Consider the following 23,163-nt stretch of genomic DNA (forward strand, 5'->3'; position numbering starts at 1 on the left):
CCATAAACCATATATATTCTTGATCAGCATTAACATGCGAATCTTTCTAGACATGTCCGGAAGAAATCGATTTTTTGGCCATTTTTGCGAAATTTGATAAGGGGTTACATCATTAAAATTAGCAAAAATGGCCAAAAATTTTGATTTCTTAAAATTTTAAATTTGGTATGCAGTTTTTTTTAATTAATAAAAACTAACACAAAACTGCTTTCCGAATCGAAATTAATGCATTTTTGGCTTAGTTATGATATATTTTAATTGTTACCTGCAAGGGTATACAAACTTTTGCTGGCCAAAGTTAGCTTTCTTTCTTGTTTAAATTTGGGTTAAGTACGAGTCTATTCTATCCTGAGAGCCCTTGTCTAGGACTCCCCACAAGGATTTATACATTGGCCAAACAAAAATAAAAGAAAATACATAAAAGTTTTATATTTATAAATTCTAAAATAATAAAATAAGCTCAACTGTTATTCCCAACCCCCAATTTTAAAGACCCCCCCAAAATATGGCATAAAACAATTAGTTTGTAAGTTTTATAAATTTTTTATTATTCTTTAATTGTTTGTTTGTTTGTTTTTTTTTTATCACAAAAATTGTATGGTACCTTAAATTATATATGTTGGATTTTGCTTTTCTCTTCTCTTAAGGACTGTGTGTAGGTTTTACTTTGCTTTCGACAAATCGTGTGTGTGTGTAGCAACTACAATAAATTGCATATATATATGTATATGTATATATGGGCGCAACATATATGTAGGTGTATGTATCTATATATAAATTAGCTTCTTAAATGGTTAACTTAGGATTTAATACGAAACTTATACCAATCGAATACAAGGTAAAAAAAGTATGTAATTCGCTTATTTTAATATTCGCCAAGTACTTGTTCCAAGGATGAAACCGAATATGAAATGGATGAAATTGAAAAATGATTTTTTAAATTAGGAAGTAAACAAAAAAAAAGTAAAAACTAAAGGTCAGCATTATGGGCTGACTTACTGGCGCATCTTTTCAGCTAATCAGCTCATCGGGCTACTTGGCAACTCGTTCATATACTCATCATAATCTCAAGAAATTCTCGGTTCTCTACTACTGACCTACACCTCTTACACTACATATATAATATTTGGCTTCTTTTAATACATTTCGCTTTTGGAAATCCGCATAATGATAATTTGAGAGACGAAATTGACTCGCTAATCGAAACGCTAACGTGTTAGCTAAAACCTATATACACGGTTGAGGTTTTGAGGGGGAGCATCCATCCCCATAAACTAATAATTGAGCATTGAGCAAAATGTGTGCTAAACGCATTCTAAACTAAGGTAAGTAAATAGATTTTTAATGTCTGTAAGTTCAGCTGATGTGTGTGTGTGAGTGGATCGATCATTTTAGGAGGCCTGTGCTCCCGTCCTAGCCGCAGCAGCTGTTGAGGTGCTGGCACTGCTAACCTCCTCGCAAATGGTGTGCAGCTTCTCCATCTCCGAGCTGGTCACTATATTGATCGAACTGACTTTGGCACGCTGATAGGCCACCACTGTATTCTCGCCCAGGCACTTGACGCACACGTAGCCAATGAGAACGGCGATGCCAACGGTCATGACGCGCACCAATGGATCCACGTACATCTGGATGACAACCCAGGCAGTGGCACCGGTCACGCACATCAGGGTGATCAATATAACAGTTTTGGACCAATGCTGAATGGTGAAGCCCTTGTCCCATTCGAGTCTGCAAATGAAAGAGAAGAAATTTAGGTTTAGAAATTACATTTGAGCTGAGTTTGCAGAAAGTATTGATACTCACTTCTTGGACTTCTCGATCTCGTAGGGATGCCCGCAGACCTTGCACGACAGCTGAGCCTCCGAATTGCTGCAACTCTCCACCAGCCAACGCTTGAGGCACTCGTGATGCACTGAGCTCACGTCGCCGGTGCACCGGCAGGGCTGGATCAGTGGCTCGGGCTTATCGGTGTCATAGCAAATCCAGCAATCCTTCTTGTTCAAGAACGATTGACCCTCCTCGGGCGACAACTTGTTGGTATCCGCATTGAGCGTGGGTATCGATGGATCAATTTGGCGCGATAGCAACTTCCGGGGATTTAGGATCCATAATTGTTCAGGAGCCATTGAATTCCACAGGCAGCAGGGAAACCACAGAGCCACTCCGATCTCGGCGATGCGGAAAATAATGTCATGCCAGTTCCGCGAATTAACAGGAACTCTGCGGGTGGTTAGGAATAATGTAAAGCAGCTGTTTTGGCTAATTAAAAACGAGGTTAAAAACTTACTTGGCCTTCCAGAAATCGCCCAAAGTTTCAGAGGTGAGAAAGCCCACAATCACAATTAGCATCACGGCCTGACTCAGCAGCCCGAAACGCGACTGATGCAACTGCGAGGCATTTACGATCGCCTCGCTGGGGCCCAGGATCTTGCCCGTTTGATCATAAACGAAGCCGCCGCGCAGCTTAAAGAACACCTCCACGCCGTAGATGAGGAAGAAGACCACCACGATGAGGAGTAATACTGCATAGCATCCGTTGAAGATGTGGGCGTAGTCGCGTCGTTCCGCGTTAATCAACGAGTTAAAGACCTCGATGCCAAACAGGCTGTACAGGAAGAAGTTGAAGGCCACGAAGCCGAGGAAGCTCTTCGAGAGGAACTGCGACTTCTCCCAGCGAATGTCGCGCAGGTGAAAGATCTGTAACGGCGAACGGCACAAATGCGAATGAATATAATGAGTAACCAGGTTCTCCACCTCCTAACACAGTTTATATTTCATTTTAGGTTCTGGTGTACGTACTCTCTCGCCTCAAAACTTAATTAATAGCGGTTGGCCTATCGGGAGCGGGGGAGGCAGGCCCCAAGATACGTTCCGCAAAAACAATTGAAATTGTCCCGAGACTTGCGGGTGCGGTTGTACTCGACTCGTTATCGCAACTGGCAAGTACAAGTGAACTTCGGATACAAGGTAAGAGCGAAGCACAATGGTGCCCGGTCAGAGAGTTTCCCCCGTTCCACAACCAATTGTCGGAGCAATCAAATAAATATATTGCTACGTCAGGCTGTTCAATCGCCATTTTGGAGCTGATTAGTCCTACTTAGTGGTGGGCTCGTGACTAGGAAATATTACCTAGCTTTGGCTTATCAAAGAAATTTATGAAATGTTTTCTTATACTTGGTGGTGAAGATAGCCAGAAGCTTTAAAAAGCTGGGTGAAATGTTCTTTAATTTCTTATCAGAATCATATTGTTGTTTTGCTTTCTTAATTCAACAAGAACTTTTACCCAAAAATCAGTCAGTTTACTAATCTATTTATTCATTTTAAAAGCTTTCTTAGTAAATACCTCCAAGTTTAGACAGTTGGCTCTATCGAAGTTTATTAATGCTTTCTTTTTAGCCAAAAATGTCCACTAGGCAGCGAACTTTTGAACATTAAGCAGGTGGATTCGAAAAATGTCCCCTAAATATTAAATAACGACAACTAATCGGACTTTCCGCATTAGTTTTTGCGGACGAGAATTGCGAATTCTCAGGATTATATTCGCAAATTCTTATTCGGGTTCCTTAAATGAGAGCATTTGCCGTCACAAAACCCATGGCAGATGTTACGAGCTAATCCTACTATACAAGATTCACTCTCCTGACCTTTAGATATCAGACTTAAGACACAATCTTATTTAGACTGCAATCTTATTTGGACTGCACCAACACTCACCTCGGCCCACATGCAGACAATCAGGGAGGCGCAGGTCATGAGCAATGGGTAGTAGGCGGACATCAGGGTAACGGCCCATTGTGGCTGCAGATCCAACTAAAAATAAAATCCCAGTTAGGGGTAAATATAAAGATCAAATCGTCGGTGATTGAAATACTTACTGGAGTGGTGAAGTAGGCTCCACGCAGTGAGGCTGCCACAAAGACCATGAAGTAGAGCAGCTTCTGGGTGGTGATGCGACAGGCGCGTAGGATTGAGGGCTGCTTGAGCCTCTGATACTCGGCCACGATGCAGATGAGCAGCTGGATGACCGAGACCAGAGCCACCACATAGAAAACGGTGGAGATGCCGGCGTAGTAGGGTAAGTTGAAAATGTCGCACTCGTTGCCCGCATAGCGAATGTCACAGACGCAGGTGTTGTTGACACAATCGCCGCGTCCGGAGCAGCTGAGATCGTTGTCCGGCGTGAAGGGGCCATAGATGCCCCCGGCGGCCGCCTTGCTGTGACCATTCCGCATCTGGCTGGCCACTGCCGCCTCCAGCGGCGATTGCAGAACTCGCTTCGAGCAACGCATTAAGGTATCCAGGCTGGGTAGCATTCTATATTAAATCAACTGCAAATAGAGAACAGAATCGGGCAGTTAGTAGGGGGTGTAAACTTAATTAATACATCGCCAGAGCACCAAGGTTGGCAGATGGATGGCCAACAAAAAAAAACAAACAAAGGGTGGGGTGTCGTTTAAATAAACATTGAATTTGTTTTGTTGTCTGGCCGGCGGCCTGGCTGCTTGCTCTAAAAGCAAATGCAAATGTTTGCACAGCCGACCCGGGCCTGGAGCTCTGACATCAGGGGTACTCCTTAAGCTTTGACTCAAACAAATAAGTAGAATCAATTTTCTGATTTATTCGCTAGGCAAAAACATGCACAAAGTACGCAGTATTTATAAGATTAAGAGAATTAAGTGATAGGTGAAAATATTCTGTAGAATTTTAGAAATCCCCTAAAAAGGCGTCTAAAAGTATGCAATAAAATGTTTGAAAGTGGCTTACATTTGACGGTTTAGAATTTTGTAGCATAGTTATAGACACCTTTTAAGAGATTTTAAAATCCAGAGGATTTCTCTAAGAGATATACTTTTTAAAAATTAAAGGATATCATCAGAAATGTTTTGGTTCAAAAGTAATTTAAATGAGGAAATTGCATGATTTTAAACACCCCTTTAATTAATTTTAAATATATCACCCCATATATAAAGAGTTTTACACAAACATTTAATACTAAACAATATTTAAACCCATTTTCAGCTCACATTGCTTAACCCTACTGAATGAAAACAAGCAACTGACAGTGCCCAAGGGTGCTGATGGAATACGAAAGAATATTGCGGGAGGGTAAAATGGCAAAACTCAATGCCTATGGGGCCTTTGGCATTATTATGCCAGCAACAATTCTAAGCCAGCCACAGTCGTCTGTCCATCAATCAAAAGGCACACACATCGTCGCCATCAGAAATGGCGAGAGAGACGAGGCATCGATAAAAATGCCTGCCAGCAACTTGACACCCACAATATCAAATATATATATTGGGACACCAGGCATCATGGCAATCCATTGAGTTGTCGTTCTATATTAACCAATTGAAATGCACGAGTCTCGGGTGTCGGTCTCTTCGATATGGTCAAACCCATTGATATATACATATCCAATTCGAAATTTCCTCTTCCCTTTAAATGGTATATTAATTACACTGAAATGTTCAACAACTTTTGCTAATTGCTACATTTGTTTTTAATTGTTATGGGCTTTTATTTCCAGAGAGGTCGCTCTTTATCACTTTTCTGATTGATAAGAATCCTTTCTAAGAAATTAAGAAATAAAATTCTCTATATACGTGACTCAGGCTACGTAAGGTAGAGAAATGGTAATGTATACAAATTTTAAACAAAGCTATTAAATTGATTTATATTTAGAAATATGACTGCTGCGCATCTTAAATTGAATTGATTAATGTATTAATTTGCACAGGAAAAGATTAGAAAAATCGCAAAATGCTTTCCCGGGCGTACAGAGTTGAAGAATAACGGGTATCCACCCTTTTAGACAAACAGGTTTGATCATAAATCAAGTTTTGCCACATTTGGGAAATCCTTTTTTGGACAAACACAAATAATATAATAAGCCGAGGGGCGCACAGGCCATAAATAAAGTGTTAAGGTTAGACGTTAGGCACATAATGATGTTTTTTCCCATTTTAGTAGCTGTTGCCAACAACAAAACGTCGACGGCCGGCGATAAGATAAAGTTAGCCAAAAGTCAAAAGACAGACCAAATTTTAGCTCAAACTTTGTGCAGTAGTATGTAGTATTATTGAGTGGATTTTTATATAATTATTTAATTTTATTCAAATTCAAATTGTTGTTTCTTTTAGTTATTACAACGCTTGATAAGACACAAAAATGTTCTATATATTTTGTACTCAATTGCAACTAGGATAGAGAATAATCTCTATCTATGAACAATCGATAATGCAATACAGATAACGCACTTGAATCTATATCATATATGTTTTACTTTTTTTTCAGGGCTGAGTCATAGGGTTCACACTCTTAGCTAAACTAAACTCCTTTCGAAATGTCTGAGGTATGATAAGAAAATGTCAAGGCTATAGGTCGGGCTTCAATTTGAATAATATTTCTGGAAGCTACTATTTCTTGTTGGTTGAAAGACCGCTGACAGGAGGACTCTAGGGAAATTTATTGGAGCGGAAATATTAGCTAGGGGGGCAATCAGTGGGCCCAGATGGTCTGATAATGGGCACCCACCATTATAATAAATGTAATTCCTCTGCGCTTCGCTTTCGGTTTCATTTGTTGCACAGCTGATGATGATCATGGGGAAACCAAGACCGGGGCATTTTCACTAGTTTCTGCTTGGCTGGGGGGCTATCCTCCGCTTCCCCTTCAATGTATGTATATTACAGCACACAAAAATAGCACGCAAAAGCACAAAGGCGGATATATTTATGAGCTGCACACACATATGTTTGTGTTGTTCAGTTAGTGGAACGCTCCGGCACCGATCATCGCGCGAGCGTTAAAGTTTTCAGACTGAAGTGAGTACATTTACAGCCGATCTTCACTGCGTGTGTGGGTCCATTATACTCATTCTCTCTGTGATTCAGCGACTCTCTTCCACTCACGAGTTGATTTTGAGTAGTTTTGGAGGCAACAGTTCTTCGTTCTTCGAGTGCCGGCAACTCGTATCTCTTATTAACTCAACACAGCAACTCGGCAATTAATTTCCATCACGAGTTGGCGGCGCGCGTTAGCATTGGCTTAATAAATGTATCCATAAACAAACAGAGAAATTCCTGCCAAAAGAAGAAAAGTTTCTGAAAATTGAAATAAATTTAATTTGCCACATGGACAAACGGCCTACGCAGCGCTCTGCCTTTGAGCAATTAACAGAAATATTTGAATTGTAAAACCCAGCTAATCGGCAAATTTAAATGCCGATGCATGAAAACATTTCTAACTATTATATTTACAGGTTTTTTAAGACCGAAAAACACGTACTTGAGTAAATAAATAAAATGTAACACCCAGGCTATAAAAGAAAAACCTGTAAACTTTATTACGAGAGTCAAAAAACTTAATAGGAGGTAATTTAAAATTAACTACCCAAAATTATAGGCTGTGTATAAGTTGTATACTAAAAATAAACACTCATCGTAATAAAATTACAACAAAGTGTGGCATTCAACTAATTGGGGATGATCTATATATAAATCGGTAGGATTTTGAAGTTTCTTAAAAAGGTTTCCCCACTATAGTTTATATATTTATATAAAATATATATCATTTACTATGTTTATTTGCATACAGTTGCTGAATATAAAATATTAGATTCTAAAAAAGCTACATTTATACGTTTTTTCCTACTTTACAAAGTTTATTGCATACTTTTAGACACATTTACAAGAGATTTAAAAGCCGCAGTAATACCTTTTGATAAGCCCATATTTTAAATAAAATTAAATCTTTAAGTTTGTAAAAATATATTAAATATTGAAACATTTTTAAACCTCCTCACGCTGCTAATCATAAAGTGTGATTTCCCCGCAGTGCTAAGCAAGTTTCTTGGTTTCTTTACACAAAAAAAAAAAAACAACTCAATTTTTGAAACTAGTTTTCAACGCCCGCCAGCTGAGTTACAACCAACTGGTTTATCTGATCTAGGTAGAGCTTATTTGCAGGAGAGCCTCGGGGAGCTCCGAGCTCAAGCTCAGGGCTCTTGGTTGAACGAACGCTGCTCACCAGTGTTTTATTTACACGTACTCGCTTGGCAAACATTAAATGTTGATCACGTCACGATATCATATATACTACATATAAGGTATAAGCACTCCCCAGCGATTACTATCCGATGTGCGCCGCTTCTGTTGTCTACAGCACTTTAGATTAGGTTCTTTGAACTGCACGCAACTGAACTTGTTTCGATAATTAAGGAGCAAATAATTTGTAGTAATTGAAATTTGATTATGCTCTGCAGGTGCTCAGATATATAGAATTTGAAATAATAATCTAATTGCCACGTTACAGGTTCAACAGTCGCGTATATGAATGTGGCGTGGCTATCCACGCCCATTAACTAGCGTGTAATAAGCACTTGAAAACGTTGACAGAAAATTATAAACATTTGCCTAAAAGGGCAAGTTTATGAAAGGAAAGTTTTCGAGTGAGCAGAGGAAGGGATAGTCTTTAATAAAAAATAATAACAATAAAACGATTCAACTGGTAAAAATCCCAGGAAAATAGAAATAAACATATGATTGAAATTGACTAACTGCGACACTCTCGATTCGGCCTACGTGAGGTCTAGGTGAGCATACTGATTGATAATAAATTGAACAAATATATGGAGAGAACACCCCACACCTAACCCAATTGAAAAGCAAACTCACGACCTTCAAATTAAATTTGAATTAACTTCCAAGTGACGCCAGTTCGGCGTACATAAGTCAATTAATTTCCATTTAGCTGTCATTAGTGTTCATTAAAAGGAAAACTGAAAACTGTTGACTCAAAGGCAACATCCCATGAAACGTGAAACTCTCAAAAGCTGCTAATTGGGGCTATTATGAAGTGAGGGAAGATTTCGCCAATTTCTCAACAAACACGAGAGACTACCGGGGGGAAAAGCCGGCACGAATTAAAGTGACAAAATAATTTCTGTTGATTAAATCTTATTTAATAATTAATAACTGACGTTTCTTTTCAGGTTTCCTCTTATCTAGTTAAATCTGCAAGAACTGGTAAGGAACTGGTTTAAAGCCAGTTAAATGCTGAGTAAACTAACTTAACCGGCTTAGGATGCCGCTGAGATTTTTCTAAGGTTGCAAATATCTATATTATTAAAGCAGGGGGAAAATATTCCCGGAAAAATAAGAAAAGTGGGAATTTATTGTCTAAACTCATGACTTAAATATTGGTGGGAGTATGACTCATAGTCTGTGTATTGAGGAACCATGAGATTTTTTAAATTAAATCCACATTTGTTCAATATTTAATTCTTGTTATCAAAAATGATGTAGTTTGCACTTTGAATTCATAAATGCAAAGCAAATCATCATGAAATAATTATGTACTGATAACTATTGACGCCCATCAATACGATACACCCACTGAAATGCCTGTTAATACGTCATATTTCATGGATTTTCTTATCGCTTTCATATCTTCTCTATAAATTGAACCTCCTAAATTAAGTATAGTACTAACCAAGCTGATAATAAAAACCAGGTAAGAAACTGAACAAATTGACTCATGATGTACCGCATTGTGACGACATTTTCAATAAGAGTGCCACCTGCTAAAACCTTCTTTGTTGAATTATTATTTCAAAGCTTACATGGTAATATAAAGTTCATAAGAAAATGAATATTTAATAAAAATATCGAAAAGTTTGTAATAATATGGATTATTAATTTATAAACTCAATCGATATCGCTACTGTACACTAGTATACTTATTCACAACTATTTCAAATCTACTATTTTATATATTTTCTTATTTTAAAAAAATATATTTAATTTTCATGCATTTTACATATTTATTAAACAGAATTCATGCGATTTGTAACGATTCTAGGGGAACAACACCTTCAGCTAAGTACTCACAAAGAATCCATTTGGGCAAACGATTATTAGAAGATTTTCTGATTATGAGTGCAAACTTTGACCCGGCTAAGTTGTGCTAAGCGTAAGCTGAAAGAGAAGCGCTGATGTTAGCTACTTTGTACATATATTTTAAATAGTGTGTCACGGAATATTAAAGTCAGATGCCAAAAGTTGAGTCCCCCACAAGAGAAAATAAAAATATAACAAAAATTTAACCCCAAAATTTTTTAAAACCTCAAAGATTAGAATTTTATGAGACTAAAAATAGTATTACTATTTTGTTCTATTTATCTAAAATATTAAAAAAAAGAAACTCATTATAAGAACATGATTTCAATGTGTTAAAAACTAGGACTTATGTTAAATTCTTTTGAAATTATTCCATTTATTTGTTATGTTATGTATCTAGGTACTTATAAAAAGTATCTTTAAAGGTATTGCCATAGCACCGGAGGGGGAATATTTAATAAGCCCACTGCCTAACCCTATTAAATAAATTCTCATTCCGACTGTCTGGTTATGCAGTTCCCTCCCCAAAAGCTGCCCACATCCACGACGCGTAATTTTATACGGAATACAGAATTTTCTGCCTACATTTACATATTATTTTACCCTTGGGCTGGCTGTGTACATTATATCCTCTTTCTGTCCCCGTGACTGGGTTTGCTTAGCGCGTGCCGTCGGCGTTTGGAAAAGCAGAAGACATGCCACCAACAAAAGCCAACTGGGCTGCGAGCAATACTATAAACGAATTAAGTGGATGATGATGTCTCGCAGAAATTGACTTCTTGCACTGACCTGCCCTCGATTTCGTGCAGCGGAAAATTGCGAGCGTTGCAGAAAAATCACAAGTATAAACAGAAAAATTTAAATATATATGCATGTATCCATATACATAAATATGCCATCACACGAAAGTTGCTCAGGGGATATCAATTAAACTGATTGAATCACTCTTAAATGAAACGCTTTGGCATTGTCACGACAGTTGGGTGGTAGGGCATAGCGGGTGTAGATTGGAAAAGTGAAATTGAGAGTACCTCACAGGTTTTAGACATTACAGTCTAGTCTGGACTAAAGATTCTGAAAGCGTGGGTTCTAAGGTCGATTTCTTTATAACATAAGTATTCTCTACGATTGTAACGATACTTATTACTTATATAATAAACGTAGAAATTGTATTATAATTATTTTACTAGTTATTCTAAAGTTGGGATATAACAAAGCAAATTTTAATAAAAATGTAGTGTAAAAACAACCTGCTGACAAAGGCAGAATGTCTGTTCCGATTTGTTATTAAATTAAGCTGATAAAATAACAATAAATGATATTAGATACCAATTTTATTCTTAATTCATTATGAATTTGCCAACTTTTACTAACTTAAGTATAACTAATCATAGAAACAGGAGGGAATAAACCATTTTTTTAAACAATAAATCTTTATAGTGTTTTTTATGCCTCCAAAAGTATGCAATGATCTAAAGTAACGTCCATTAGTATGTATTTTATAGTCGATACACCTGTACTAGTGGTATATTTACTGCGCAGATACACATGTTGAATCCCACATGCACTGGCTTATCTAGATATTGCTTAGACATTGATAACTCCGCTTTGTTGGCGTTTAACGGCACTCTTCGTATCGACCTCAATTCACACTTAGGGACTGCCGCATCATTTCTGACCGTTTTGTCATTGAAAGCAAGGGTTCCCTGTACCCGCCTATCAGACTTTGGGTGCAAGTAAATAGACACAAATATTTATTTGCAGACACCCAGATAATTTTTAGTTTTTTTTTTATGTGGCTAAAAATGATAAAAAATATAATGTGGAAAAAAGCAACAACAACGAAGAAGACGCCAAAGCACAGCGAATCGAAGTGAATGAACGTAGGTAAGGGTGTGTGTGTGTTTGTTTGTGCCAGTATATGTACATATGTATGTGTATTTGTTGAAAGCCCGTTACTTATGGCGAATGACGATGTGCAGAAGAGAGGGCGAAGAGAGAGGCGCTCAAATTATTGTTCGCTCGGTGCGAGTTAAGTGCAATTTGGGTGCAAATGTACTGGGCGAAAAGTGGGCGGCGCACAGTGGAAGAAAAGAGGGGAAAGTGGGCATATACACCGCGAAATGTCAAGGCCAAAATGCATTATTTAAGACAATATACGGGAATGGACTTCTATTCTATTTCTATGCTGGCTTAGCAACCATGCTAGACAGAGATCCCAAAAAAAGAATTTCAGTTGTATAAATATCCGTGACGAATAATTTTGGCACTGTACGATTCTAGGAATATCAGACGTGATAAATCAATATTATTTACAGTGTAATTACCGTTCACGTAATGCCAAACAGAATTTTCTGATTGCAGACAGGTAATTTATGACAATACTAGTTAGACGAGACTTAAGCCTATGACTATACCTAACGGGTGATGGTTTTTAAAGACTTTACTTTGTGAAATTTAAAATATTTTAAAGGTTTATAATCAGAAACATTTTTGATCAATCATATTTTCTTTCTGTGCAACAACATAAGCTCAGATCGTTGGGTGTTTGTATGTGTCTGTATTGTTTATATCCGTGAGTCAGTTGTTCAGCACTGTGCACCTGGAATCGCTTGTTAATGAGTCAGAACTCAGCACGCGACAATGCAAGAAATGCTAACTTGCACAAAATTATGTGCTTGCGTATTTTTATGCTTTTGTTGTTGGTAAGAGAAGAGGCGCACTCACCTAATACTTTGCGCAAACAAAAATAAAAGTCCAGAAAACTGTGTGTCCCAGATGATGTGGCTTCACTTCGCGTGGTCCTCTTATTGCATAAATAATCCTGTTTTTTTTCACTTTGTTGTTTTTCGTTTGTCACATCCTTTTTAGAGACGCGCAGTTCCCGTTTCCAAGTTGGCTTGCGCAGCACCGATTGCTTAAGCTCTAAACTACTATAACTACACAAGCACTGTCACTTTCCGAACCCAACGATGGGCAGTTTGTTGTTCTTTGCGGAATCTAATTATATATATTTTTTCGACTCGCGAATCGTGACAATAAAAAACAGTGTGGCCAGATGAGATTTTGTTTTCAATCTCTAAAAGTTGAAAATTTCCTCCTAAAAAATCCACAGCTTATATTCGAACCACACCTGATACTCAAACCACACAAATGTTGCTGCAGTTTCTCATAAACAAACTATATTGTTTAAATATAATAGTCCCTGCGGTGTTTGTTCACATGGCTAGTGATGCTATTCAAGAATATATATCGTTAATGTAGTAGGAGGATTATTGGCATGCTTGGCACTAAGCAAAAATACCTTGTATTCATTTTGTTAGAGCACAATTAGATGGAGTAAACTAAACAAAAGGTATGAAATATTTTTAAGCAACTTGAAATTCTCAACACAAAGACGATTATCTATTGCATAAAGACAGTTTCTTTAAATGAAATAGGCGTAAATATCATTTAATTGGGCTTTGAATGCTTTCTCGAAACATTTCCTGGCGTAGCTTGAGGTGCGACACCACCTCTTACTGGTATTTTGCACTTCCAATTAACTTTAGTTATAAATTAAGAGTCAATCCATTTCTTAATTCATTTAAGTATTCGTCAAACTTGAAATCGTTCAGAGTTTTCATTGAATTTAGTGAAAAATACATTATTCCGAACCTTGCCACTCACTGCTTGAACTCAAAACGTAAACAACACTATATCCGAGCCCTCTTATAATCCTTGATGAGCAGCTTTTGTGAACACAGATAACTCGGAAAACTCTGCTTCTGAAAATACCCTTTGAAACGCCTTGTTTAAGCCAAAAGTAAATCACAAAGTCCGAACGTGTTTACGTTAAATTACAAAGGGAATTCGCTTTATTACCAAATCAAGTTCTATTTATTGTTAACACATATTTAGAAGTTCCTGCAATGAACAAAAAAAAGATCGATTAGAAGCCTGCCGGGCCAAGGAGGGGCAAAAGAGAGACTTACTTGGTAATGAGGCCGTCCTTCTTGGCCAGACGCACAATGCAGTCATCGGACTCGCCCATGCGACGGATCTCGCCGCAGATGGCGTAGGTCTTGGAGCCGTCGGTCTGGCGGCCGGTCTCTGGGTCCACATCGACGATGCTCAGCTGCACGGAGGCGTGGTCCTTGGCGTGGATGATCCTGTTCGACGCCGAGCTGTGAATTCAGGAGGGGGAACGGGTAAGTACTCGGGGGCACAAATGCGCGGGGAACACGTGTTTCACTTACCACTTGCGGGGCACGTACAGATCAACATTCTCACCGGCGTCGTTCTCCATTTTATGGGGCTGCAAGGGAGACAAAACAATTAGGATATCACCTAAAAACTTATTGTGGCTCGAACGGCCGGTTAACTCACTTTTTTGTAGAAATTTACAAATCTAGCGACCGCAACCGTCGGTGGAGGCGAAAAAGAGAAAGAAATGACAGTTGGACGTGAAGTTGGCTGCGCTGCGGGTGGCGCGCTCTGGCGGAAATGGTCGGTACTAATATTAGGGGGACCAGTTCTTGGTAGTTTTAGTATATTTTAAGTTATATTTAATTTTTATTAATTATTTTTAAATTGTTATAACTATAATATACACATAAGTAATATCATGTGGGTTATTGTTCAGCCTTGTTAGAGTCTATTTGGAATGAAGAATACTTATTTATGAAAAAATATTTGGCGCTAATTTCAAAATAACAATAATTTAAGAAACTATCATTAAAAGAGTTCACTTGTTCCTTTTATTATTCTAATTTAACCCTAACGGTAAATAATAAAATACTATACAAAGATACAACGAAAATATCGATCGAACGGTAGCTTAGTACATTTATCATTTTTCACAAACGGTCACACTCGGCGAGCCCAGTTGTAGGCTACGATTTCGCGTCGCGAAAATTATATTGCATATTATTCATTGGTGCATCAAGTAAATGGCTGATATTCTCCATAAATAAAGTGCACCGATTTCGTCTTTACTCAACTTTACTGTAGTCGGAACGTGAGTATTGATTTTTGGGCAAAATCAGTCAGTCAGGCGTGGAACGGGACACGGGGAGCGGGGGTACTTCTTTTGACCTCGCTCGGTGTCAGCACCGATTTTCGTCAATGGCAAGCAGGTTCCGTTATTTCAGGCACTTTTATAGCCTTACACTTCCTTCGATTTCGCGTGTGAATGTGCTGTGGGTGTGTGAGTGGACGTGTGGGAGTGGGAAGGATTGTTTTCACCGGGGTTAATATGCGCCATGTCTCGGAATTTACAGTCCACGTTGCCTATTTATAGGCGTCGCTGAGCATTCGCAATTCAAGTCGCGTGTATATTCAATGAACTTTCAACGGCGGCGTTCAACGCCTGAGGTCAGCCTTATTTGTTTGTGAACTGCTCTCGCACACAGCGAGAGTACTAAGAGAGAACTAAGTAGATAGGGTAGACGAAGACATATCCTACATTATTTTAAAGGAGCATAAGAAAACATTCAAATAATGCAGGTTTAATGAATGTTCGTTGATTAAAATCAATGGTTAACTATAGTTAAAACTATGGTTTTATTGTAAACACTTAAGTTTGTCCTTGGAATCAGCTAAAAATGATCTAAAAGCCATCTACTTGACAAAGAAATAAGGAAATATATTTTCTGTTTTTATTTTTATTTTTTACAATTTAACAATAAGTAGCATAACATTTAGAACACCGACAAGGAGAATTTAAATATCTTATAGACCCTTAGACCCTTTATTTATAATATATCCCTTGTTAGTTTTTCTTTTGACATAAGTAAATGTATCGATTCTTCATGATGATTGCAAACTGCTAGGCAATATAAAATTTAGCATGCCGAAACTTAGCTTCCTCTCTTGTTTTTAAGTAATTTAATTGTTATTATTTCTGTAATATTATAATTTAAATTAAAAAAAAGTTTTCGAAGTGAAATGTTGCATATTCAATAAACCCCAAACATTCCAGCATTACAGGGTATTGGAAAAGCTGTAGCTCTCTGTAGTCACTGTGGGATTAGGCTTTCTCAGTTGCTTGCCAACTTTGCCAGCAATCGGTCCCCTTCGCGTCGTTTGCTCTTCGAAAAGCCGAGCGGCGTGACTTTTGGTTTATTGTGGTTGTTTGTTTCTGTTGTGTTTCGGTTCCTGAGACTTCTTGAGGTGAGATCTCACAAGTGGCCAGGTTGCCTGTTGACCTTTTATTTGTGCAAATGATGATAGTTTTGCATAATATGTTAGCTCTTAGCAAAATTGAAGCGAGAGCGAAAAGATAAAATGAAATGAGATCATGATAACGCGAGATGCTATTAATAAACTGAGACACACAATAGCGAAAAGACCCCAGAGACCTGTAATAAAGCTGAAAAAATTGTTAACGAAACAGAAAGTGAATCTAATCAGTGGTCTCGTAAAAATATCACTAATTATAATAATACATAAAGTCTATAAATGTTCATTAGGCATTTAAATTTGTCTTTTGCGAAGCAGGAATGTATAATTGTTTTTCTGTTCGTTAAGAAAATTATTGTTCAACCCCTGTTATTTTTACAAATTGTTTTGTAATATTATAGGGATAGATTGCTGGTTCAATACTGATAAGATTTTAAAAAGTCATTGATCATTAATATCCCCACAAAATTTGGTAAGTGTCCGTCAAAACAAATCTAATCAGTATGTTGGGTTCCAAGAATACATATACATTTTTTAAAGGCGGACATCATATCAGTTTTTAGGCCTGAACTTCAAGATTATTTTTTACTTTAAACATATGTCCTATGATAATAAATACTATTAATATGATAGTTTATTAATCAAAGGTAATTATAAAAAAAGAGATTTCTTAAAAATGTAAACAAGCAACACATCTATCCAAAGTTACGCATATCAACTTAAAAGAATGACTCGTAAAGATGCACCAAAACACCTAATTAAGAATATTTTCAAACCAAAGAAAGGCTAATAAAGAAAACTGAGAAAAACTGTAAACTCATGATGTCACTGCAAAGTGCGTGTATGCCCTAGAAAATGCTGATGAAAAGCCACATGGAAAAAGTCCAAAAACTAAAACACTTTCTAGGTCAAAAGTTGAAAGGCAAAAGGCATGATGATGCGGCTCATAAAAAAAAGAAATAGAAAAAGCTGGAAACCAGAAAAAATGCGCTTGCATGAAATGCAATTAATAAGGCAACGAACAACAAAGTAAAAGCCCGCAGAAAGAAAAGAAAATGCTTCACTTTGTCTTACCTATTGCGTGTTGATAGAGCCAAGTCAGGACCGATCTGAGGGGCCGCCGCCTGTCAATTGTCAGGGGGAGTGACCATTAACAACACAGAAATTACAGCATGCAAAAAAATTAATAACTTTTTGCTCTGGCAATAAAATTCATGATGTGCAATATTGAACAAAAAGCCAATAATTTCTTTCAGATAAAATTAGTTTAAGTGGGTAGCTTTACCTATAACTTACCATATTATTAACAGTTGGTAACAGGAATATGCACTAGTCTTGTAATAGCTCACAGCCTTGAACCACGAACTGTTAAGATATTCTAGGTCCATTAAAAAGTAAAGGCCAATTATGGCCACACAGTGTGTTAGATATTCTTGAAGGTATTTATAGGTTTTTCAAAAGAATTTAGCAGTGGCCAAGGCTTTATTTTCATTAAAAATATGTAGAGAAATACCTTTAAGTTAGTGCCAGAATTTAAATGTAAATAAAATACTTGTAGTTTAAGTTGTTTCTCTGACGTCAAACACCTTTTCCTAGTTCGTGGTTTTAATGCAATTTTCTTCCCAGGAACTCCTCCCCTTGGGAGGCAAACTTTCCTTTTCCTCGTCTCTTTTTTTTTCTTTACATTCTAATTGCAGGCTTTGGGATTTGAAAACCTGTTGTAAACGCGTCGGCAACTTAATTCTAATGCAACTCGTGCCTTTTTGCCTCTCCTATTTGCAGTGCTTGACTTTTGGGAACTGGTCGCTTGGACTTAAACATTGAGGTTTGGAATCAAGTGCAGATGGCAATGATGCTGCTGCTTCCACAGTTGCCCGTTGTAGTTGGTGCGGCTGCTGCTGGTTTTCCCGGGATCTGATTTGGTGCCACTTGCTAGCTGGTGCTGCCTGTTGCACTATTACTGTTAGCCCGAAGTTGTGTTGCAGTTGGAGGAGCAGCGTTACAGTTTGGAAAATCGGTCAATGGAAACGGGCTTGTAAGCAGGTGCAATCGCTTGGAGAGCCGCTACAAACCCAGACCCAGAGGCCAGCACAGAGCGGTGCATGAGCATGTCGCTAAAGGTGAGTAAATGCTCAGGTATTGACCCATTTAAGACGGTAATTGACTCATTCGGAACCGGGCCTGATGGCTCTGTGATGGGAAACCGATTGGACGCATGGAGTTTGGGGAAAATAGCTAAAGAAGTAATCTTTATTAAATGGCATGTGTGTGTGATGGCGTAGAAATAACGAGATGATGGCCTGCCAGAAAGCTATTGTTTCTATTTCTTTGTTTGGCAATCAGATCTACTAAGTATATACATTGGTCTGGCGTATGTCTGAAGCTTTAAAAGTGTTTCTCACCTTCTACTGACAATTGCTACGCGCTGCCTATAAATATCTTCGTCATCATCATCATCATCAGGGGCATTATTATCATCGTAAAGGCATCATTGCCGTCATCATCGTTGTCATTATGTCATTCCGAAGTGCAGCAGCAGCATTTGCATTGTTTCCCTGCCCCAACGTCTTGCCTAGCCAACTTGAGTCACGTCATGTTCATGTGAGGGTTTTCACTTGTCTTTGCCCCCGTCTAGTAGCTAGGCCTTTCAACAGGTGCTTCAGTCCCTGCATTATTGCCTCCTGCCTGGCAGGCAACACACACACAAAGCAGCACATCTAGACCACTTAATTCGCTTCATTACCGCAAAGTTGACATTTTTACTCTGCATTTAGTTTGAAAAAAACAATTCCCTTCTTCCGCAAAATTGTGATGGGTCACCAGAGGAGATTTGTGGTGCCATATAACCCTAGGATGATATATTTATATGCATTTATATATAATATTATTTATACATAGTTAAAAAAGGCTTAAAAATATAATGGAATATATGAAGCTAGTGTTTTTAAAATCCCTAAAAAATGTGTTTAAAAGTATTCTAGTTTATATTATAAAAACAAATTGTGTTGCATACTTTTAGACACCTTCTTAAGAGTTTTAAAAACTATTTAATTATATTCTATTAAAATTAAAATTAAAATTAAATTACTTTGGTATTCTAAATTTAAACAAATTCATCTAAAAATCATTAAAGAACAATTTCCTTAAATAAAAAAAAAGAGGGTTAAGATACATTTAACATCAGAGCTAGGCAGCAGCAAAAGTATTAAAAAAATGCATTCAATGTGCAGCGACGTCCGCTGTTAAATAACTTTTTGCTGTTTGTAACTGGTATGACCCTAATTACAGTGAACAGGAAAAGTAATTTCCCCACATCGTCATCGTGTTTTCATCCACAGAGGCGCCCCGGATGAGGCAACTTTTGAGTGGGGGGAACGGGGCTGTGGGTGCCATTATCCAAATACCTCTTTGTTTTCATAGCTGCGGCTGCTCCAAGTTGTTAATTGATTTGATTCTGTCTTCACCCTCCTCCAAACAGAAAGAGACGCCGTCGGATGTGCAGCTGCACATGGCTGCCATGAGGGGCGATGAAGTGGCTCTGCTGAGAGTTCTGGACAGCGGAAAAGTTCATGTGGATTGCAAGGATGAGGTAAGTTTAATGTTTGATTTGATTGATATAGATTTGAGATTCATTTAGTTGGGATTAGATAAAAAATATATTATATTTTCGGTTGACTTAGTTGAGTATTACCTCCTCATTTCGGTTATGTGACAAGTTATATCAACTTACACATGCAATCCGTAAGGCGTTAAGCATGCCAGTCGAAAATAAAAGCAATTATTATTACGAAACATCTGTCAAAATAATTAATATATGTATGTTAACTCTTAACAACGTTAAAATCAGTTAACAGTTAACACTTTGTTGGCTTAAAGTACGCACCAATTGGCAAAGAAGACGAAAAAAGTGCAGCAAAACGAAACCGACAGTAGCCATAAGAAATAATAGTTGTTGAGCACAGTTGCCGAAGAAAGATATACCCTTTTATTTAGAACAAAATGTACATATAATTATTAATTTAATTAACACATTAACTGACTTTGTTAAATGCTTTTATTAGCAAATTAATAACAGATTTTCATGGGGAAGCTGCTGGAATAGTTAGAGCAAGTTTAAGTTGTTAATTTCAAGTATTTGGGCAATATTTTAATACCCCCTGCAAGTGTATATAAAAAAAATAAAATTAAATTTCACTTGACGCTCAGCGAAGCGTGGACCGAAGAGCAAAGTAAAGGAAAGTGGGCTGCGGGGGCACTGTGCCAGGGTATTATATGCCGGCTGGTCTGCCAGAGTCTACGGAAAGGGCATGCGGGCTCGGGCTCCACTCTACGTGACTCCCCCATTCAGTTCGGATTCAGTCCAAGTGCATCGAGAGCGATTTGCAATTGTGGCGCGATTTTTGCTTGGGGATATACCTGTCTTCATTCTGCTTTCCGTCTGCTTAGTTTTTGTCGAGTCCGCCGTGGCACAGACATGCATGCAAATCCACACGAAACGCTTTGGCTTTGAGTTGGTGAAACTAATCGCAATTTGCTATTCAAATCACTTGATGGTTGGTCCATTAAACAATTAAAGCAAATGGTTTTTCATTTATTTATAAAAAAAAACTTCGATTTACATTGCATTTCACACAGCAAAGCATTTCATTGGATTTGTTTACGTAGGTCATTGGATTAACTTAATTTGCAAAATTGTATTTTTATTTTTAAATTAAATCGGTTGAATTGTAAACTTCAGGCTTATTCAAGCTTTGGCATTTTGAAGTTAGTTTCTTATTTTGCTTCAAATAATTTATTTTTACTGTTTAAAGTTATATTTAAATTATTAAAACCAATCGCACCTCCTTTAACTTGGCAGGATGGAACGACTCCGCTTATTTTGGCTGCTGCCGGAGGTCACACCTACTGCGTGATGGAGCTGCTCGATCAGGGCGCTGATCCCAATTCTCGGCGCTTGACCGGCACCACGCCGCTCTTCTTTGCCGCCCAAGGTGGTCACCTGGACGTAGTGAAGATCCTAATGAAGGCCGGCGCCAGTGTGGACACACCTTCCGCCGATGGGGGCACACCACTCTTTGTGGCTGCCCAAGGCGGGCATGTGAAAATAGTTCGAGAGCTTCTGGACTGCGGAGCAAATGTGAATGCCCACATGAAGGTACATAGTTTATAAATAGAAATTCAATACATAAATATATAAAATTAAACACAATCTTATCTTCTCCAGGATCGTGCCACGCCCGTTTTCATATCCGCCCAGAATGGGCACCGTACAGTTCTGTCGCTGCTGATTCAGGCGGGTGCAGAGATCGATATCAAGCGCATCGACGGCGCCACACCCCTTTGGATAGCCGCCCAGATGGGCCAGGATCACATATGTAAGGTGCTGCTGCAGAATGGAGCAAACGTGGATACGGTGCGCTGCGACGGTGCCACTCCGCTCTTTAAGGCCGCCCACAAGGGCCACGCGGCGGTCATCACGGTTCTGCTCAAATACCGCCCCAATCTCGGCCTGCTGCCCAATGGGGAGACGGCACTCCACGCGGCGGCCATGTTCGGTCACATGACCGTCTGCAAGCAGCTGGTCGGCGCCGGCAGCGATGTGTTGATGAAGAACCAGGAGGGTCTGACGGCCCTGCAGCTGGCGCACCAACAGAAGTACACCTCCATCTGTGATTACCTCCAGGAGCGGGTTCGGACGATGGTGGCGCGCAGCGCAAAGGCGATGGTCACGTCCGGAGTTGGTTCTACAATCCCGACAATGTCGGCGTAAGGGGATGTCCGCGAATCAGAGACCATGCCTCCCAAGTACCTTTATGCACAATACGTTGGCCTTTTTGCTTATGTTGAAAGAGAAAGATAAGTGTAGAGAGAGTGTTTATGGCAGAGGTGCTTGCACAGTGTCCGCGAGGGTCCCGCGGTCTGCGGGACTATGGGAAAACGAGGGATATGGATTGGCGATGAAATGGTATGACTTCTCTCTACCCACTGGGAGCTTCAGTCGCGTTACTGTTAGTCAGAGTTAACCATAACCCTAACTGGCATAACATTCATTTTGATTCTCAACTTTCTAGAGAGATTTATCAGTTAAACGGTTAACTGTTAGCTCGGTTAACTGGTTAAGTTTTCTATCCTTACTGTTTAGTTTACTGGAGTTAACATTGACAGGAAAAGGAGAAAAATCAAAGTCCAGATTAATGCTAAATTAAATTTGATTGATTCTACAAAAGTCACCATAGAGAGAAACCAAGTCAAAAGGCATCCCTATCCATATCCCCACATTTGCGTGTGCCATAAACACTTAATCTAAAAACTAATTATCCCAATAAAAAATCCACTAGTACGAACACGTCCAAGCTAAACTAAATGGCAAACCCCATGGAAAGCAAACTATATATATAATACATATATTAGATAAACCGTATCATCCATATTAACAACCACTTGGAGCTTGTATTTTGAATTTAAACATTAACCATAACAATAATGTTTAGCTATTATAAAGAATGTTAACATGGACCCAGAATGATAATGTTACAATGTCCCCTGTACATAACCATTAATATACACACACACATACTAATATTTAATTATGTATATTTAAAACTACTTATAGTCCTACTTTATCCCTAAGCAATTGTTGACAAGTGCTTTACGTTTAAACGCCTTTTTGTCCCTAAATTAGCTATTAATAATAATTACACTGAATGGGTTTTGCTTAATTTTCTGTAAACTAGATACGACAATTAATTACTTCCTTACTTTATTACGATTTAAGTGTAGCCCACAATTTTGCAAGTTTAATAAAATGACACACGATTACTGCAGAGTGGTTTTTTTTTATTAATTTTTGATGAAAAGAGAAGAAGGAAGCTGGAAATGTCAAGCTTTAATGAAGAAAAATTTATAAAAAATGTGCCTAAAAGCATGCAAAACATTTGTTTGGAATAATAGTAGTTTGCAGTAATACCCCTAGATACATTACGGTCTCGTAAAAACATAATTACAATAATTATAATTTGATTTAACATATGAATTATTTTATAGGAATTAATTGTGTTCAGAATTATTTAATGGATTCTACCAAAACGGTAATTGT

At 38.2% G+C, this 23,163-nt stretch overlaps 3 protein-coding genes across 9 annotated transcripts; 1 reads left to right on the forward strand and 2 right to left on the reverse strand.

Moving 5' to 3' along the window:
* Positions 1-523: 523 nt before the first annotated feature.
* Positions 524-12,942, reverse strand: LOC108075909 (uncharacterized). Of its 3 annotated transcripts, XM_017168534.3 has the most exons (7): positions 12,633-12,942; positions 9,897-9,983; positions 3,879-4,331; positions 3,718-3,813; positions 2,291-2,700; positions 1,807-2,223; positions 524-1,731 (listed from the first exon to the last, which is right to left on the reverse strand). In XM_017168534.3, exons 3-7 carry the CDS (start codon positions 4,314-4,316, stop codon positions 1,392-1,394), a joined length of 1,701 nt encoding a protein of 566 aa, XP_017024023.1. In that variant the 5' UTR covers positions 4,317-4,331; positions 9,897-9,983; positions 12,633-12,942; the 3' UTR covers positions 524-1,391. The 3 variants fall into 3 exon arrangements, with proteins under 3 accessions (XP_017024023.1, XP_017024021.1, XP_017024022.1); XM_017168532.3 differs by lacking the exon at positions 9,897-9,983 and having other exon boundaries at positions 12,633-12,941; XM_017168533.3 differs by lacking the exons at positions 9,897-9,983; positions 12,633-12,942 and adding an exon at positions 6,541-6,816.
* A 791-nt stretch (positions 12,943-13,733) lies between these two features.
* Positions 13,734-14,395, reverse strand: RpS21 (ribosomal protein S21). The gene is made up of 4 exons (XM_017168535.2): positions 14,274-14,395; positions 14,144-14,202; positions 13,880-14,071; positions 13,734-13,811 (listed from the first exon to the last, which is right to left on the reverse strand). Exons 2-4 carry the CDS (start codon positions 14,191-14,193, stop codon positions 13,802-13,804), a joined length of 252 nt encoding a protein of 83 aa, XP_017024024.1. The 5' UTR covers positions 14,194-14,202; positions 14,274-14,395; the 3' UTR covers positions 13,734-13,801.
* On the forward strand, positions 13,960-22,893 carry LOC108075790 (ankyrin repeat domain-containing protein 29). Of its 5 annotated transcripts, none has more exons than XM_070289041.1 (5): positions 13,960-14,095; positions 17,850-18,187; positions 19,546-19,656; positions 20,926-21,222; positions 21,292-22,893. In XM_070289041.1, the coding sequence occupies exons 2-5, from the start codon at positions 18,170-18,172 to the stop codon at positions 21,835-21,837; spliced, it is 972 nt and encodes a 323-aa protein (XP_070145142.1). In that variant the 5' UTR covers positions 13,960-14,095; positions 17,850-18,169; the 3' UTR covers positions 21,838-22,893. The 5 variants fall into 5 exon arrangements, with proteins under 5 accessions (XP_070145142.1, XP_017023846.1, XP_017023845.1 ...); XM_017168357.3 differs by lacking the exon at positions 13,960-14,095 and adding an exon at positions 14,789-14,904; XM_017168356.3 differs by lacking the exon at positions 13,960-14,095 and adding an exon at positions 15,941-16,058.
* Positions 22,894-23,163: the final 270 nt, after the last annotated feature.

Source organism: Drosophila kikkawai, chromosome 2L, assembly GCF_030179895.1.
Source record: "Drosophila kikkawai strain 14028-0561.14 chromosome 2L, DkikHiC1v2, whole genome shotgun sequence".
NCBI classification, from domain to species: Eukaryota; Metazoa; Arthropoda; class Insecta; order Diptera; family Drosophilidae; genus Drosophila; species Drosophila kikkawai.

Coding starts and splice junctions, on each gene's coding strand:
- LOC108075909 (XM_017168534.3), bottom strand. CDS start 4,316: ATGCTACCCAGCCTGGATACCTTAATGCGTTGCTCGAAGCGAGTTCTG. Junction 3,814..3,878: donor GAGCCTACTTCACCACTCCA/GTAAGTATTTCA, acceptor TTTTATTTTTAG/TTGGATCTGCAGCCACAATG. Junction 2,224..2,290: donor GGCGATTTCTGGAAGGCCAA/GTAAGTTTTTAA, acceptor AACCACCCGCAG/AGTTCCTGTTAATTCGCGGA.
- RpS21 (XM_017168535.2), bottom strand. CDS start 14,193: ATGGAGAACGACGCCGGTGAGAATGTTGATCTGTACGTGCCCCGCAAG. Junction 14,072..14,143: donor CTGTACGTGCCCCGCAAGTG/GTAAGTGAAACA, acceptor CTGAATTCACAG/CTCGGCGTCGAACAGGATCA.
- LOC108075790 (XM_070289040.1), top strand. CDS start 19,417: ATGAGGCAACTTTTGAGTGGGGGGAACGGGGCTGTGGGTGCCATTATC. Junction 19,657..20,925: donor ATGTGGATTGCAAGGATGAG/GTAAGTTTAATG, acceptor TTAACTTGGCAG/GATGGAACGACTCCGCTTAT. Junction 21,223..21,291: donor ATGTGAATGCCCACATGAAG/GTACATAGTTTA, acceptor TATCTTCTCCAG/GATCGTGCCACGCCCGTTTT.